Source organism: Necator americanus, chromosome III (assembly GCF_031761385.1).
Source record: "Necator americanus strain Aroian chromosome III, whole genome shotgun sequence".
NCBI lineage: Eukaryota > Metazoa > Nematoda > Chromadorea > Rhabditida > Ancylostomatidae > Necator > Necator americanus.
The window spans coordinates 7,077,278-7,094,424 of record NC_087373.1 but is presented as its reverse complement, the minus strand read 5'-3'; the positions used below and the strand labels follow the sequence as shown (position 1 = coordinate 7,094,424).

At 40.7% G+C, this 17,147-nt stretch overlaps 5 protein-coding genes across 6 annotated transcripts; 1 reads left to right on the top strand and 4 right to left on the bottom strand.

Moving 5' to 3' along the window:
* Positions 1 to 928: 928 nt before the first annotated feature.
* RB195_008827 (uncharacterized protein) lies at positions 929 to 1,306 on the bottom strand (the record flags this gene model as incomplete). Its single annotated transcript, XM_064195525.1, has 1 exon — positions 929 to 1,306. The coding sequence occupies one exon, from the start codon at positions 1,304 to 1,306 to the stop codon at positions 929 to 931; it is 378 nt and encodes a 125-aa protein (XP_064046670.1).
* A 63-nt stretch (positions 1,307 to 1,369) lies between these two features.
* RB195_008826 (uncharacterized protein) lies at positions 1,370 to 2,146 on the bottom strand (the record flags this gene model as incomplete). Its single annotated transcript, XM_064195524.1, has 1 exon — positions 1,370 to 2,146. The coding sequence occupies one exon, from the start codon at positions 2,144 to 2,146 to the stop codon at positions 1,370 to 1,372; it is 777 nt and encodes a 258-aa protein (XP_064046669.1).
* Positions 2,147 to 2,197: 51 nt separating this feature from the next.
* On the bottom strand, positions 2,198 to 3,833 carry RB195_008825 (uncharacterized protein; the record flags this gene model as incomplete). Its single annotated transcript, XM_064195523.1, has 2 exons — positions 2,198 to 2,864; positions 3,004 to 3,833. The coding sequence occupies 2 exons, from the start codon at positions 3,831 to 3,833 to the stop codon at positions 2,198 to 2,200; spliced, it is 1,497 nt and encodes a 498-aa protein (XP_064046668.1).
* Positions 3,834 to 4,046: 213 nt separating this feature from the next.
* On the top strand, positions 4,047 to 4,739 carry RB195_008824 (uncharacterized protein; the record flags this gene model as incomplete). The annotated part of the gene is made up of 3 exons (XM_064195522.1): positions 4,047 to 4,110; positions 4,274 to 4,397; positions 4,460 to 4,739. 3 exons carry the CDS (start codon positions 4,047 to 4,049, stop codon positions 4,737 to 4,739), a joined length of 468 nt encoding a protein of 155 aa, XP_064046667.1.
* Positions 4,740 to 7,282: 2,543 nt separating this feature from the next.
* RB195_008823 (uncharacterized protein) lies at positions 7,283 to 11,903 on the bottom strand (the record flags this gene model as incomplete). Of its 2 annotated transcripts, XM_064195521.1 has the most annotated exons (8): positions 7,283 to 7,433; positions 8,208 to 8,353; positions 8,441 to 8,669; positions 9,561 to 9,643; positions 9,872 to 10,013; positions 10,071 to 10,183; positions 11,518 to 11,589; positions 11,811 to 11,903. In XM_064195521.1, the coding sequence occupies 8 exons, from the start codon at positions 11,901 to 11,903 to the stop codon at positions 7,283 to 7,285; spliced, it is 1,029 nt and encodes a 342-aa protein (XP_064046665.1). The 2 variants fall into 2 exon arrangements, with proteins under 2 accessions (XP_064046665.1, XP_064046666.1); XM_064195520.1 differs by lacking the exon at positions 7,283 to 7,433 and having other exon boundaries at positions 8,183 to 8,353.
* Between the last annotated feature and the right edge of the window lie 5,244 nt (positions 11,904 to 17,147).

The following is a 17,147-nucleotide window of genomic DNA, read 5'->3' as shown; positions in this document are numbered from 1 at the left end:
AGTGCAACAAAACTCGTAGAAAAACTACTCCAACTCGACCGACCCGATCTCGAGGCGTATTGGATAGAATGTCTCGTTGAATTTGGTGGTGGTTGTGTTGCGCTGTAACTCGTAAATGCAGGGTGTTTGAGTGTTAGCCAGTGTTGTAGAGCGTGGTGAAATAAAAATGAAATGACGGTCTGGCAAACTTCAATTACCGGAGAGTTCCGCCTCGAAAACTGCGGGAACCAATTTCATCATAACTGAATAAAGTTCTCCTAACATATTACGTTGACAAGAAAGTCTTGTTAGGTTTTTTTTGAAAACTTCAGAGCCTTCGGTCTTCAATCGGTACCCATGATGTATCATTTGATAGTTGCAGAACATTCTTGAAGCTTCCCGAAGCCGAAAATGCACCCGAAGAAGACCGGGTGACTATCTGGTATTAATGCAAAGATCTGGACGAAATGCACCGGAAACTCTAACTTCTTCGCACGGCGTTAGTGAACAGAAAAGGCCCTACTGTCATACATGACAATGCCCGGCCACACATTCTAAAGAAAAAGCTGCTGAAGTTGAACGAGTCAAGCTACAAGACTGCCTCACCCACCATACTCGCCAAACCTTTCGCCAACTAACACTCTTTCAAACATCTGGATAGCTGCTTAAGAGATAAGATCCTCCAGAACCGAAAACACCGAAAACGACTTTCGGGCGCTAGAGGACTCTAAAAGCTTTGACTTTCCTGCACCGAGAAGAAACAAACTTAGGTCCCGTTGGCAAAGATGCGTGGACTGTAATGGTTCCTATTTCGATTGATAAAATTGATTTCGAGGCGAGTTATAGCGTTTCGAAGTGAATGTTTGAAAACGCGCCTTATTTTTCCACCAACCTTAAATATATATTTATATTTGTATATGACTTACTTGACTTATTCGGCGGGCTGATGTCATCGCCTGACGCGATTACCCGCATCTTCGCCGAGGTGTGCCGTCCTTGAACACAGCTCTGCCCAACCTTCTCGATCTTCTGCGAGAGCTTGCACAGAATCAATCCATTCGTCGCTATTCCAAATTCTGCGAAACCTTACGTCTCGCCTGAACTGCTTATCCACGCCGAGTGTCCTCAGGTCCTCTTTCACCGCCTCAGTCCAGAACTTCCGTTTTCGGCCAGGTGGCTCCTTCCAGCTCGAACCCGACGAACTCCTCAGAACTCGTTGAACAAGGCGATCTGCCGGTCTCCTCAATATATGACCAAGGAAGCGAAGACGATTTACTTTAGCCACTTTCGATGGCGGTGCAAGATGTTGATGTTTTCCACGTGTCATCCGCCGGTATACCACATCAATTTCTGCGTAAAGATCTTCATTGTGACATACCCTAAGCCAAAACTAGCCAAGTAGCCGTCTAAGCAGCTTTTGCTCCGTGCAGTCAAGCCTCTCCATAACCGTTGATGGTGCTGCCCAAGTCTCCGATCCGTACATCATGATGGGGCGAATTGCGGATAGGCAGACTCGCAGCTTGACTTCGTTGGTGATGGGGGTCGACCACAGGCATTTCGTTAAGGAGTTAAATGCAGAATTGGCCTTAGCGCATCTTTGCTGAACATCTCTCTCGTAGCTGCCATTGTTCTTAAGCGTACAACCTTGGTAACAGAACTCATCGATGAGTTCTATCAGTTGTCCGTCCACCCTGATTCCCGTTCGCGGTCTCGAAGAGATCCACATCTGCTCGCATTTATCAGGGCGTAGCCGTAGTCCATAGGCTGCAGCCAGCTTCGATACAAGGTTGACAAAATGTTGAAGTTTCGTTTTGCTTTCCGCGAATATAACGACATCGTCGGTGTACTCGAGGTCAGTCAAGGGGCACCCTGATGGTGCTAAGACAATGTCGGCAGGACATTGGTCGACTGTTCTTCGCATAATGTCGTCGATTGCGAAATTGAACAGGAAAGGTCCTGCCACTGCCCCTTGTCTTACTCCAGTTACCACTTCAAACGGTGTTGTACATCCGGCTGGTGTTCGAACTGCGGCAGTTGTTCGTTGATTCATGTCATCAAGCAAGCGAACGAACTTTCCTGGTACTCCATCGGCGCGGAGCGGGTTGAGAAGACGGCCTCGGTGAGGAGAGTCGAACGCGGCTTCAAAGTCCAGAAACGCTAGTTGCATTGGCTTCGAATACCGCTGCCAGATTTCGATCACTCTCCTGACGATGAACACCTAGTCAATCGTAGATCGGCCAGGACGAAAGCCAGCTTGCTCGTCGCGCGTTGTTTCTTCGCGACGTTTAATGAGTCGGTCCAGGATAATGCGCTCCAATACTTTGTACATAACACACAGCAAAGAGATTCCTCGATAATTCCTGGGGCTCCTGACGGATAACTTCTTGTGGAGGGGAACTATGATAGCGTGTCTCCACGAATCAGGTATCCTTTCTTCTATCCATATTGAACGGATGATCTTTGTCATCTCACGAATCCCAGACGGAGGAAGATATTTTAGCATTTCTGCGCTAATCCCGTCGTCTCCACCAGATTTTCCATTCTTCATTTTTTGAATACAGACCAGGACCTCTGACTCGGTCGGTGGCTCCTCGTTAACCGCATATTTCAGTCTATGAACGTGTTCGAGTTCAGGAGCAGACGGCGCTAGCCGGTTCAGCAAGGTTTTGAAGTGTTCCTTCCAAATTGGAAAGGTTGCTTCACCGACAGCTACCTCATTGGCAGTGTTGAGGACAGGGGAACATCTTTTCATTTTGCCGCTATACTGTTTTAGTAGAGCATAGGCTTTCCGCGGGTTCCTGTCCTCCCACGCCTTCTCAAACTCCATCGCTCTTGACGTCCACTCGTTATCGCGGTCTTGTTGCAGTTGACGACGCAGCTTCCTTCTAAAACGCTTTTCCTGGTTGAAGTCACCAGCGCTGCGCGCGACACATACAGAATTGTATGTGGATTTTGTTTCCGCAGATACAGAGGCAAACTTCTTCCCGCGGCAATAGAATTGGGAGTGTTTCCTTTGCAACGTACTGGATGCACTTTGTGAAGGAATCCGCATCGCTGAGCTTCTTCCTGGTCCGTACTCCAACATGAATAGACACACGTTGGCGGAATTTTCTTCTGCATTCATCGTCTTTCAGACCTGCCTTGTCGATTTTCGGTTGAAGAGGAACTCCTCGGTTTTTCTTGTGGAACCGTATCTTGAAGCTGAGAAGAACTGGACGGTGGTCAGAGTCGAACGCGACGTCCCAAACAGCTCTAGATTTTCGGATATCTGACTGAGGAATGTTCCTTGCCAGAACGTAGTCGAGCTGAAGTTTAAGAGTCCTCATCTTCCGCTTGCGCTGCTCTTCAGGCGTTAAAAGGGTTGACCCCTGCCACGTGAGCTGATGGCGTCGATGATTCCTCTTCAACGTGGAAACGATGATGAGGCCCGTCTGTTCGCAGAAGTCGACCAGACGGTCACCGTTGTCCGACGTGTGCTCCGCTGCATAGTACCATTTTCCTAGCACATCGGACTGCTGCTCGAGTCCCATCTTCGCATTTGCGTCGATTCCGACAATGACCACCTGCTGGCTTGGTATTTTAGACATCAACGCATTGAGTTCATCATAGAAGGCGTCCTTACTGTTGTCCTCAGCGGTTTCCGTAGGTGCGTGAGCACTTACGATCCAGAGTTTACGTCCGCTGCGATCCCGCAGTCGTAAAAAGGAGCATCTAGACGACGTTGAGCCAAATTCCTCCACCAGGTTCTTGTAATCGTTCCTCACAGCTATCGCGCAGCCACCTACTTTGTTCTCATCAGCATCACCGCAGTATATTTTGTAATTTTCGATGTTGATGACGGGCTGATCTCTCATGCGTGTTTCCTGCAGTGCAGCAAAAGGCACACAGAGATATCGCAGAAGTCTGGATAGAGCGGCTTGTTGGAGTTCACTCGATAGTGTTCGGCAGTTTCAACTACAGAAAAGCGCTGACTCAATGGATCCCCCACACCTTGACAGATGGTATCCGAGTTTCCATCTTGTAGTCTCTAATTCTCCTCTCGCATCGAAATTACCTGGTTACTGAAGATGAGAGTTGAGTGGCTCTCCCATTCCAATTTACATCATGCCGTTTGGGTCTCTCGAGGAGAAGGTCTGCCTATGCAAGCCAAATCGGACATGCACTCTGAAAAGGCCCTCCTCTGCTGCTAAAAGAAACACTGCAAGATGATGCTTGGCTACTAACAGACAATAGCCATGATTACTTCTCAGAGTATAATAATTCTCGATCCTCCAGCAATTATGTTAAATTTCAGATTGCGCGAGTCTGACATTCCCAGCGGATACCACCAGCTTTGTCGAACAATCACCCATTTCCCTGGAACCCCCACTATGTGGTTTAGGAGACCCTCGAAGACCAAAGCCACTTGAGCTGTCAACGTGAGCTTTCTTAACTTTTTTGCCGAGTAAATTTTTGGCACAACTTTTTTTTTTTGGTTTAGAAGTGCACTGGAGGAACTGCAGCGGGAAGCGCTTAGAGCTGATATTGAATGCGCTAAGATGCGACTGGAGGCTGCTAACGAGGAGAGGAGGTACTGGGAAGAAAAGCGGAGTCTACTAGCCTTAGAAAAGCAGCTGTTGCTGGAGCGTCATCAACTAAAACCAAACAATGATCAATCTAACGATCGCATGTCCAATGCTGTTGAGGATCGTATGTACTGGGAGGAAAGACGTCGAATGTTGGCACTCAAAAAGCAATGCATGTTGGATCAAATGGGATGAATTGGAAGAACTGTCATGAGAATCGCCCAGTTATGGTACTATTTCGAGGTTGTTATTTCTGAGGTAACACATATATTCACTGGTATCTGCGTAGGTGGCACATGAGACTACGTTATGTTTGATGCAACTAACGCTTTCTTTCTGTCCAACACTTTACCCTCTTACGAATCCAGCGTTTAAAGACGGCGTACCATGGAATTGACAATGTTGGGATTTCTCCGAAAAAATTAGGGTAGTAGATGTAGATCACGAGTATGAATCATGCTTAATTCTTTCTAATTTTCCTGAGAAACGGCTTTGTAGATAGAATTTTCCTACGAGACACCGAATAGCGTATCCCGCATTCGAGCGAGCTAGAGAGACGTCATTAGTAGCGCAGGCGCGCCGCTGTTTCTCCCGCTGCCTGGACTAACCCTATCTTTTCCTTGAGAGATCCTAACATAATCGATCTCTAGTGTTGTGGTACCTTTAAATTAAGTCTGTCTCGCGGTCGTTCGGGTAATTCTGTGTTCACAGCGTCCACCCGTGTGGGTACGCAGCGCCTACCGCAACACACACTTTTCTGTGCTTAAAACACACACTTTCATCTTCGTCCTGGCACATGGGGTATCACATTTGGTTTGGGGAGCAGGTTCAGTTTCACTGCAGTCGAGACCAACAACGTTATCGGCCATATGGTGTTAGTCCTAGGGGAAAATGTAGTTGCGGGGGGAGGGAGACACTCAGTGGCACTCTCATTTCTGGAAGTGAATAACTAAATCAGTCGGAGCTGTAAGACCAAAGCATTAGTCTTAGAGGATCTATGACATGTAAGCTAAAGTTACCAGGAGAAAAGGTACGATAGAACTTCTAAATAAGGATGCCGCTGAGTGCCTCCCCCCGCTACATTTTATCCCGTCCTATACTTACGGAGACGGGGCTCCCTTGCTGTTTTGTGGTATCTTTGGGCATTAATTTTAGTTGATCTACTTAGTAGGCTAAGAGATTTTTTTGTCATGTAGTGGTCTTGCTCTAATGGTTGTGTTCGAATGTTCAGTGATAAAACAGCGTATTTTTTGTTGTGTCACCTTCCACCTTGTTTGACTTCCAGTCGTAACATTATTACTATTAGCTTTTATTTCGAAATTTTTGTACAATTACATGTACGTTTGTAATAATCATAGCTAAAACGGATGATTTCGTGTAAATTTTGCCTTCGAAGTTATTTATACCGTACTTCCGTTATATGCTGTTCCTATGCTCAATCGATGATAGTTTAAGTTGATGCCTGACATGGAAATAGGCCTTTTGGAGTGTTTGCTTTAGTGTAGTATGATTACTTAGTTAGTTATAGTACATGTATTTTTCGTTATGTTGTGATAGGTACTGTTTTCTGCGTAGCTTTAAGCTACATTATCTCATTTCATTTCTTGTACTGAATGAAACCATGTATTACACTTTTCGAGCAATTTCTACCATAAAAGGATAAAGTGTCTGGCGCTAACAATCCGCTTGGGATGCGTCACCACGTTCTCTTCAATTCAGATTCATTTGAAGTTTACGAACATGTAACTGGCCTATACAATGACTTGCGGGAGCTAGCCTATGTGTCAAGTTTTTTTTAGTGTTTTTATCCTCCTAGACACGTCTGGTGCCAATTTATCGACCCTGCACGGATGAAATGCTTGGTGAGCACTAGGGCGGACTCGAACCTCTGGTCGATGCAGAAACCGACTGCGCTACACTCGCTCAGTTTCCTACCATCTCATACGAGAAATAATTCAGTGCTCTTTACCATTCTAGCAAACCGTCCGGAAGATAAAAAAAAATACGAGCAATCGTCCCGACCAGTGAGGCACCTCAACATCTCTGAACTCTGGCTGAATTAGGTGAAGGTCTTGAGACGCAAGCGTCTACTGTAGGCTCCTTTAAAGGTATCACATTACGAATCTGAGGTGGCACGGATTTCAGGTGGAGTATTCTTATACGGGTTAATGGATTACGAGAGGGGGGTGATTCCGTCCATTTCTTCCTAATTGCCGTGAAAAACGGCCCGGAAGATGAGGCGCGTGCACAAGGCTGGCGCGCTCCAATCGAACTCGCAGAAAATAGCACGCGGATCACTCGAAGCCGTATCGTGCGGGCCGTTTTTTTTACGGCATTTAGGAAGAAATGGATGGAATCACCATTCTCTGCATAATTTACGATCCCGTATACGAATACTCCACTTGAAATCCGTAACACCCCAGATTCGTGGGGTGATGCCTTTAGAAGCGTAGGTTTTTAAAAGGAGTGTTGGCTAGAGGTTGCTTTTGAGTCGACTAGGTGTAAACAAGAAGCTGGAGACGCGCACTGCAATCAAGAGTACAGGTGTTGTAGTTCTTTGCAGTACACAATGACATCTCAGTGCTGAAGCAACACATCCGGAGACAACAACAACAGCAACAACAAAAGTATCCGATCAAAGTTTCGAATCTTTATTTTCTGCATTTGCACAAGGTTCTTAGAATTATATAAAATTACATCATACACACACGCATTATCATTTTTTTAAATGAGCTATCTTACAAATTCATACGAATGCTGGACACCCGTCGTACATTCGACTTCCAGATTCCGTCGGATTTGTTGACGTCGCCATTCTGACCAAATGGTCGCGACATATCAAGACGGGAGTAACGTTGAATAGGCTGGTTATCGCCTCCACGAAGATCTCTGGAATAAAATAGCAGCATTTCCTCATTTCTTTTTTGGATGGTTGAACCTTTGTTGAAGGCAGCGTATAGGCAGAAATTGACGATGCGATTTATCCAAGAAAAGATCGAGTTAGGAGTGTAGTTTACAGCATTGAAGGAGAGCAAGCTCAGCAAACCGTAGTTCTACTGAAAGACGGCGTGGGAAATAGTCTCGACGATCGAACTTCCCTACGAAGCACCTCATAACGCAACACCTTTGCATACATTCAGCAGCGCTCGGTACCTTATTCTGTGGGTTTTGTTTAGTCTGCGAAGGGAACCTCATTGATTTTCATCCGTTCGCTCATAGACGCGGCGCGTGTAAAGAGGTGACACGTTAGAAGATGCTTCGTAGGAAAATTCGATCGTCAATTGTGCTTCTCACACTGCTCTTCAGGACAGTTAGGGGGAAGTGATAGTGATCGGGCTCATGCTTGTGACCTACATTCTTAATTCTGCCTTTTTGTGGTCAGTTCTCAACATCGTCAGTTTCGAGGATGCTGTCTCTAATTCGTTCTTTGGTTTCTCGTAGGTATAATTTTCAGTAAAGTGGACAATATGAACGTTGTTATATACAAACACAGTCCTGTTGTCATCAAATCTAACACTACACTTAAATGTCTTCGCTTGTAGCGCAGCAGTATAGCTGACCCGAACTGTACTTATATATAAATGCTTATTATCCTCCACATGTCAGCAATTTTCCATTGTTTTTGCTTAACACTTTTCTTAGATGTATGAATAGAGACCGTACGTGGACACAACGTTTCCGACCAAATTGTCCAAACTTCTCGACTTTGTCTCCTTTAATAGGGTGTCCCCGAACATTCGAAACGGTGGATTAGAACGTTTATCGGCGAAACTGAAGTCGCTTCGAAGATCCATAGATTGGAACGAGTTCTAGAATTGAATGAACTCCATAATCTTCTCACTACGTTTTCATAACTGCTTCATACGGGTCCTAGAACGATTATATGTGTAGCTTACCCTGAGTAATCGTAAATCGCTACTGCTTAACTTCGATTTTAACTCGTCCACAACTCTTCTCGGCATTTTCTGTTTATTCCTCTCAACGGATTTTGGTTTTAATGAAGAATTTTCTACGGGGAAAATCCTGGTCCTGTCAGCTTTCAGGATAGGATGAATAAAGTCATCGGAAACAGCACGTGAACTGCCATTTCGTGTACGGGATGCGGACCTTGTCACCGCTCTCGTCCTGAAAAAGGTGAGTTTATTGGAAAATAGGGATCCATATCTTGGTTAACCTCTATAAACATCATTTTCAGTAAATAGATGACCCACATTTGTCGTAACCGAGCAAAATTCAGAGGATAGTGACTGGAATTCGTTTCGGGAATATTTAAATGTTTCCAATGTTTTTTAAAAGATGTTTATAAAATATTTTGTTAAGAAATTCTATATTTATGGACGTGTTCTTCCAGGAGATTTGCTAGAATTCGTTTTTGTTCCATTATTATATTACATTTTGTTTATTTTTATTTGATTTATCTTTAATTTTAATTTTAATTTTCTTTTTTCTTTTTTGTGATTTTGTTTGCATAGCATGCGTTTTAGCAGAGATTGTAAAAATCTTGGAATGACTGATAGCTCAAGCTTCATACAATATTCACGGCAATGAATATTAGCCGGCAAAAATTCCCTCATTTTATTCACTAATTCACCCATCCCAACCACAACACCTCACTTCCTGATTAACGTTGATTCCGAAAAAAAAAAGACTATTTTCAATTCTGGCTGTTCACAAAACATCTTTATTATTTGTTTATTTTTCCGAGATGTTTTTCCAACATTGAGAAAATACATTTGTAAGTTGATTGTTGGAATCTCTACACAGCTGGAGGCGGAGCTTTTAGCGCGTGCGGTTGCAGCACGTACGGAACATCGGCTTTAGCATATTAATTCAATAGCGCTTTTTTGTTTTGGATCTGCATTGTTCAATAATAGGCGTGTTTCAGAAATGTATTTCTGAAGACAAGGAGAAATTCGATTTCAGTCGGAGGAAGGATTTGAGGCGTAGCGGCCGCGCTGCGGTGTTTTGCGTCAACATAAGTGCTAACAAGAAGACGATCGTGAATACTTTTCTTACCTGGGTACTAGAAGACCAGCAAGGAATAGACGTTGTTCAAGATCTATTATTGATCGTTGGATTTCCGGACGAGATATGAGCAACTAAAATTCTTGTTCGTGATGACAGCATGAACGAAGAGAAAGAATTATCGCCCTCAAAAAAAGAGGCACTAGCAATGAGATTAAGAAATTCACCTTGTTTTAGTAATGATAGAATGGTCATATAAATATTCTTAAATGTTTTTGAAAAAAAAAACTTTTCAGAATTTAGAAAATATGGTGGAATTTCCTTAAAGTTCCACTATGTTTTTCCAGTTAATAGAATGCTACCTGAATATTTGCATGCATAATTTGAGCTGTTTCTGGACTATCGCATCGATAACAATGAACATGCATCGGTGAGTTCATCTCTGGATTTAGCACCAACATCACTACACCGACCACATCGTCAAACGGTGCTTTCCCTGTCATACTGAAATTCTCCGTTCACAAAAAGTTCCTCAGAAAGTCGAAGAAAATATAGCCATACCTGTAAGTAATACAACTGGCTGCTATCTGGAATTTTGCCAGCTGTGATTTAATTTTTCCACTTCGTGACATAGCAGGAACGGATTGAATTAGTTTGAGGCCTTTGGATGAGATCTGTAACCTATTTTTGATGGAAGAAGGGAAATCGTGCAGACTAGGGCCGCAAAACTAAGGTTACGTTGAAAATTAGGATGTAATAGTAGCTACTTCAGAAAAAAAAAATGATTCTAATATTTTGTTTTGATTGATTTGCTTGATGTGAAGTCAGGATTGGTATTAATCTTCTTTATTAATTAACATCTAACGTTTCAGCGTTATCCCCTTCGTCAGATTCTGGAAAAATCAAAGCCATCACTGACTTATCCTCTCAAGCGCCTCATTATCCTACAGAAAGCTTTCAAGCGATGAGGAAACTCAACGACGACACATTGTCCAGCGGTTACCTTATTTCTGGAATATTGGTAACGTAGCAGACAAGCGTGTACCACAACTATCAATCACAAAGGTTCTATTGGGACCTTTATAGGGATTTTAATATTTGTAAGGAAGTATAGATCAAGTATAAATCAAATAGCAGCTGCTGCGTGGGACCCTTGGATCTGCAACAAGACGGTTAATACTTACTCTGAACGCGCAAAAAGTGCAAAATATGTCATGTAATTAAATTTACTACAATAAGGGGGGAGTAAAAGCATACGGCAGGTGAGGGATTGCTGCCTTAGGTGACGGCGATTTCAGGAAATGTCAGTTGAGGAGAAAGAGCTTATTTAGGGCACAGAAAGTGCAGATGTAAAAGACCTACAAATGCTCTAAGATTGCCAGGGCTACTGCAAGAATCAGTGATAGGGCACTTCATTTTTCAATTATTATTTTACTTTATTCTTTTTATCTATGATGTATATATATATGTGTATATAAACATGTGTAAATTTTATTATTTATGTTTTTAAAATTCCCAAAGATGTGCTATGAACGGAGAAGAGGATGAGGACAAAATCTACTATAATTCCGCCTAAATTCATGGAACAATTATTGGTTTTTTCTGGCATACTCATGTCATACTCAGTAAAGAAATTGCCGTAGAAGATGTGTTCCCAAGTCGGTATTACGGAACGGCGACTTCTAGAATCTTCCAGAACCAGAATAGATAACCAACTTAATTTGGAACGAATGAGATCATTTTTATGTTACTTGCAAAAACTTGACGGTAAGAAATGTACCTACAGAATAAATATGTCGGAAAGTAGGTATTCCCTATAGCGAAACAGTAATTAAACCGATAGATCAATACGATAGTAGTAAAATTAGATCACATCTGCCAATAATAAGCTATTTAATTCAATAATAATTAAATATAATAATAATAATACAATTTTCCTATATTTTTAGGTTTCACTTTTACGGCTGCAAAGCTTGAGATTAATTAGACATTTTTTTGAAGGTTTTACCTGAACAGTTGCTTTACTAGGTGTCTTCTTGAAGCTGTCCTTCAATAATTGTCGCATAATGGGCAGAACCACCTGAAAGCGATGTTATTCTGGCCTTTTATGGTATACACAATATAGAAGTATGGTCATAGTATGATTAATCATCCTCAATTTATCGATATCAAATAATTCATCAAATTCCCAGTGAACAGGATTTTTTTCCCACAGAAAATTAGGAAAGGAACAAGGCCCTTTTGAAATTAGACCGTTGCGTAGTACAAACGAATGAAACAAAAGAAGAGATTCCGACCCACCGCCGATCCACGAACACCATCTGCTTCCTTCGAGCCAAGATACCACACATAAAAGTGTGACTTAGCAATTTTCGCTTGAAACAACCACGACATTTCATCGCATCGTCTCTAATGAATCCTGTAAAGTATAAACGTATAAACGCAGTATAAACGTTAAAGTATAAACGTATAAACGCAGTATAAACGTAGTATAAACGCATATAATTCTGTGCGTATTGCTGTGAACGATCGGCAAAGAGAACGAAATGAGATCAACGAAATTGGAAGTTAGAAAGAAGAGCTGTACCAAGAAAAGAAGCCGGCTAAATACTTTCGATCCATTTTTTTTTCTGGAAAAAAGGTTCGTTCCATCGAAAAATTTTTCTAGCTATGAATAATTGAAGCTATGGATATGATGTATAACTACCACACCCACACATTCATCGCTGCTAATGGTTTCCGCGTGATCTCCATACTTCCTCACCAACTCCTACGTCCATAGCGCTCCCACTGTCTGACACATGGCGCTCACGCCTCCCTCTAACGTGCTCCAATCGAACGCCTGTTGCGGTCGCTCAGGCAAACATAATTATCGCCATAATTAATTATTTCATCAATTATCAACATAATCATTGATATATGAGATAAGCAAGTGGAAAGAAAAGAATTAAATTGGTCCAACCACTTCCACAGAACCATCCAGAAAAACAAAAAATATGCAAAAATTTCGAATTTACACCAACAAAGCGTCACAAACAAACACAAACAAAAATACAACGCTGGAAAGAAGTATCCATCACAAATCTTTCCAAAAAATGTTATTTGAAGAATATAACAAAACACATCCCTTATTCTTTGTGTTTTCTTCATTATTACGTTTTTTCTGACGTTTTTTTTTCCCCCGGGATATTTCATAAATGCGGTTCTTAGCAGGGTTGGGAAAAGTTTCGGCTGCTAGTTTACGGTCGATGGTTCGTATCCACCGTATGTGTAACTAGGCGCTTTCCACATTTGTGGTTAATAAATTGATTGTTTTGGTGGGTTATATCGAGGATTAGCGAAAATTTACAAAAAAAAAACGTAGAAATAAAATTCTTGGTGCAGAAATTAGAAAAAACAAACGCAAAAATAAAACTCTTTACATTATGTACATAAGTAGCCTATTACAAATCGAGCATAGATTTTCAATGGGATTTTTTCCATGTATTTAAAAAAAAGTGTTTTAATTGATGATTCAAAAGAAATGATAGTTTCTTATGTAAAGTAAAAAGTAGTAAATATTAATATAATATATTATAAATTATATGTATATTATATATTATATATATTATAAAAATTAATAGTAATATATAAATATAAATAGTAAAGTAGTAATAATGTAAAAAAAACCTGAATTCTCTAAGATTCTAGAAAAAATCTGGAGAAAAAAATAAATAAATCGTTCGAAAACACCGTACAATAATTTTATTGTTGCGTATGTCATTGCTACAAACAGTGTTCCTGTTTCCCATACGTTTCGTTTTTTTTCTCTTCTTGTGATGACCAAAACCTGACCACGTCAGGCACTCAACAACAAGCTACTATTATGGGAACACCTAACGGGCACTAGTTCGTCACCGTAGCACCGTAGCACCGATTTCCATTCCAGAAAAAAAAACAACGCCAGCATATTCCACGCTACAATCGTTATATCCCTGAAAAGTATGCTGAATATTCAATCACATTCGCATAAGAAAAAATCAGAAAAAATGGCAACGATTACGGTCAGTGCGGGCAGCTACGTTTCTAGTTTTTAGAGGCAAAAAAATTTTTCACTCGAATTTTTAACAGAGAAAATAATTAAAATTACCCCAAAAAACGTACAACATACCTGCTGTTACAGCTAGCTCCCTTTAAATAGCAAAAAAATCTTTTTTAAGGCAAATTCTTTTTTTAGTAGGCAACTTATTGTCTACAACGAAAAACCACCTTTTTTGGCATACATATGTGAAAAATGATTTGGTTATTTTGGCTAATATTTGTAAGAATGCATAGATTTGTAGTTCATGGAACGATGTGACACTCGTTGAGGTTCGCAGCTGAGCTTTGGGCAAATTCCAGCAGGATGTAGGGATGAGGAACAGAATGCTGTTTTTTTTTGTGCTTCCTACGCCCCCATTTCGATGAATTTTGTTCTGTTCATATATTTGTTAAAGAAATATGTATGATATGTGAAGAAAAAATAAAAAATGTGAATCTATACATCCTTACAAATATCAAACAGAATAACTAGTTCATGTTTCCCATAAACCAGAAAAAATTTGGTAGTTTTTCACGCATTCCTGCAAAAAAAGCTCAAAACTCAACTTTAGTGGAAATTTTGCGACTACGTCAAATTTCAACGAATTAAAATACTTACTTTCGGTTGACTGGATTAATAAGATTACTGTAATCTCGAATGGGATACATCCGAAAAAAAACCTGTGTAAAAAAAATCTAATTCTTGGATACGCTGATTTTTATCATGCATCACGTCACGAATGGTGCGTGGTGCGAATTTCAGGTGGAGTATTCGTATACGGGATAGTGGATTATGGAGAGGAAGGTGATTCCGTCCATTTCCTCCTAATTGCCGTAAAAAATGGGCCGTAAGTTGCGGCGCGTGCACAAGGCTGGCGCGCTCCAATCGAACTCATTGTGGAAAATAGCGCTCCGGAACGCTCGAAGCCCAAACGCTCGTCCTCGAGCCGTTTTTTACGGCAATCAGGAAGAAATGGACGGAATCACCCTCCCATCCATAATCTACGATCCCGCATACGAATACTCCACCTGAAATCCGCACCACCTCAGATTCGTGGGGTGGTGCCTTTAAGAGTTTTTAAGAATTACATTGATGAATTTAGTTGGATTAGCAAAGACTTTTTGCTAATGGTCTGGAAACGTTAAAATGAAAAGATGGTTTAGTTGAAGATATTTTCAAATGAATTTATTTTAGAATTTAATTTAGTTCAATTTTCAATTCAAAATTTGAAAACATAAAAATACGCACATCTAAAAACAAAAAATCAAATAGGACATGAAGTGATCACGTTTTGCTAATCAGTTCAGTCAGGAAGAGAATTTGGAAATTCTGGAAACCGATTGTTTTTATTTGGAGATTTTTCCTGATCAGTTTTTTTTTGTTGTAAATATTTTCGTCCAAATGACGTCCAAGTATGCCATATGAAGTCAAAACTTTAGAAAAATCGAAACATTTTCTTTTTTTTTCTTTTTCATTTTCTGAAAATAGGTGCAAGTTGTGGAAATATTGAAAAAGAACGCTCAAATCTACTCTTTTTCTTGGCGCGAATTAAGCGAATTCACGGAAATCGCGTAATTGCAGGTAATATCGTTTTATCCGTCATTTGCAAGAAAAAAAAAGAGTTGTGTTTGACGTCGAAGAGTTGCAAGCAGGCTTGAAAACTTGAAACTTATCCAAACAGGAAAATAGCTGGGCATACTTATCCGGACATGAACATACAGATCAAAAATCGTATTACAAAATTTTTGGAATTTTTTCTGTGAATTATTGTTTTTAAGTGGCTTATTTTTGGTGTTTGAAAAATCTCACCATCACGTCAGAATGGCACCAAATAAATAAGAAAAAAAGAAGCAGAAAAGAAAAATATTCCTTTAATTTTTTTTCATACTCAAAGGAATGACATCTGTGAACAAATGTGCATGGGAATTCCATAAAAAGTCCTCTCTTCCGATAAATGATGGAAAATTTTGAGTTATGTATTGAGAAATGAAATAGAATTTTATTTTGGAGATAAGTAAATCGTGGACAAAGAAAGAGTAAAGATTTACGGGAATGGCTGAGGTCGTAATCCATGAACAACCCAATCCCCGCGGTCATCTCTGGCTCATGGCTTTGAAAAAAACCGGCAAAAACCGCATTTCTTAAAAACAGCAACTTTTTCCAACTGATTGCTCAGACTATTGGAAATCTTCTCGAACAGTTCAGGATTTGTTCACGAGGCTCCAAATTTTGTTCCAAGATTGAACTATTTAAATTTTTACCTCATAGTTAACTGAATCTTAATGACTTAAGTTTTCAACTTCAGCGGACGATAATTAAGGCTTTGTAAGAGCTAAACTTTTGTATCAAAATTAAAAATTTATGTTCTTAAGATTCAATTAATTATAATAAAAATTTAAATTAACCTAACAGAATTAGCCTAATAAACCAGACAGATAACACTAAATATAGAAATATTGATCGGTATTGTGAATAAAAATAAAAATATGTTCAGAACATGAGATTTTTCCGAGAGAAAAAAGAAAAAAGAAATGGTTAGTAAAAAAAAGAAAGGAGGAGAGGAAAAAAGGAAGGAAGGAAGAAAAGAAGAAGGAAACAAGAAAAGAAAGAAATAAAAAAAAGAAAGAAAGAAAGAAAAGGAATAAAGAAGGGAAGAAAGAAAGGAAGTAAAGAAAAAAGAAGGGAAGGAAGAACGAAAGAAGAAAGAAAAATGGGAAGGAAGAAAGATGGGAAGGAAGAAAGAACGGAAAGAAAAAAGAACGGAAAGGAAAAAGAAAGAAAAGAAGGAGGTGTAAGAACGAAGGAAAGAAATGGATATTTGTGGCAGTGGACGATAGCTTTGTGCTGTGTGCGCTTTGTTTCGTGATGTGATATGTGAGGAGGTGCGTAGATCGAATGAGGAGGAGGAGAAGGAGGAGGAGGAGGACGAGGAGAAAGTGTCAAACTGTCAAGCAGACCAACCGCAATGACTTCGCAAACGATAGACACGGAACCTCAACACGAAGAAAAAAAAACGGCATCGACCACGCGCTCGGCGCCAATATTCGGATTTCCTTTTTTTCCTGACTGAGAACAGATTTCTTAAGGGATTAAGCGATCCGTAACTACCATCGTCGATAAATCAATGCGAAGGGATTCTTTTTTTCCCGAAGGAAGAAAGGGACTGGTTGTTATTTTATTTTTTGCGCTAAGAAAACAGCATCGAGACAATATCGAGAGACGTATGGGGAACGTAAGATAGCGGAAATTGCGGTGGAAGAAAGTGTACGTACGCACGCACACGACGGTATGTGCCGTAACGATGAGGAGACGGTCTTTTGCAAATAGCTAGGTTCTACCCGCTCAAGTGCAGCAATTATAGCCAACGGAGCGTCGAGGCGCTCCGTTGTGTTACGCATACGCATACGTTCACCTCTCCAAATCGCTTCGATGAACCAGAACGGGATATCCCGAGTTTAATGTGAGGAAGAGAGCACACACATATATGCACCGACAAACACCTTTGAACCGGAATCCATAACTCATCCTTACCGGAAATAGAGTGTGAAATATCGAGGAGAAGAAAGAAGCAGCGGGGG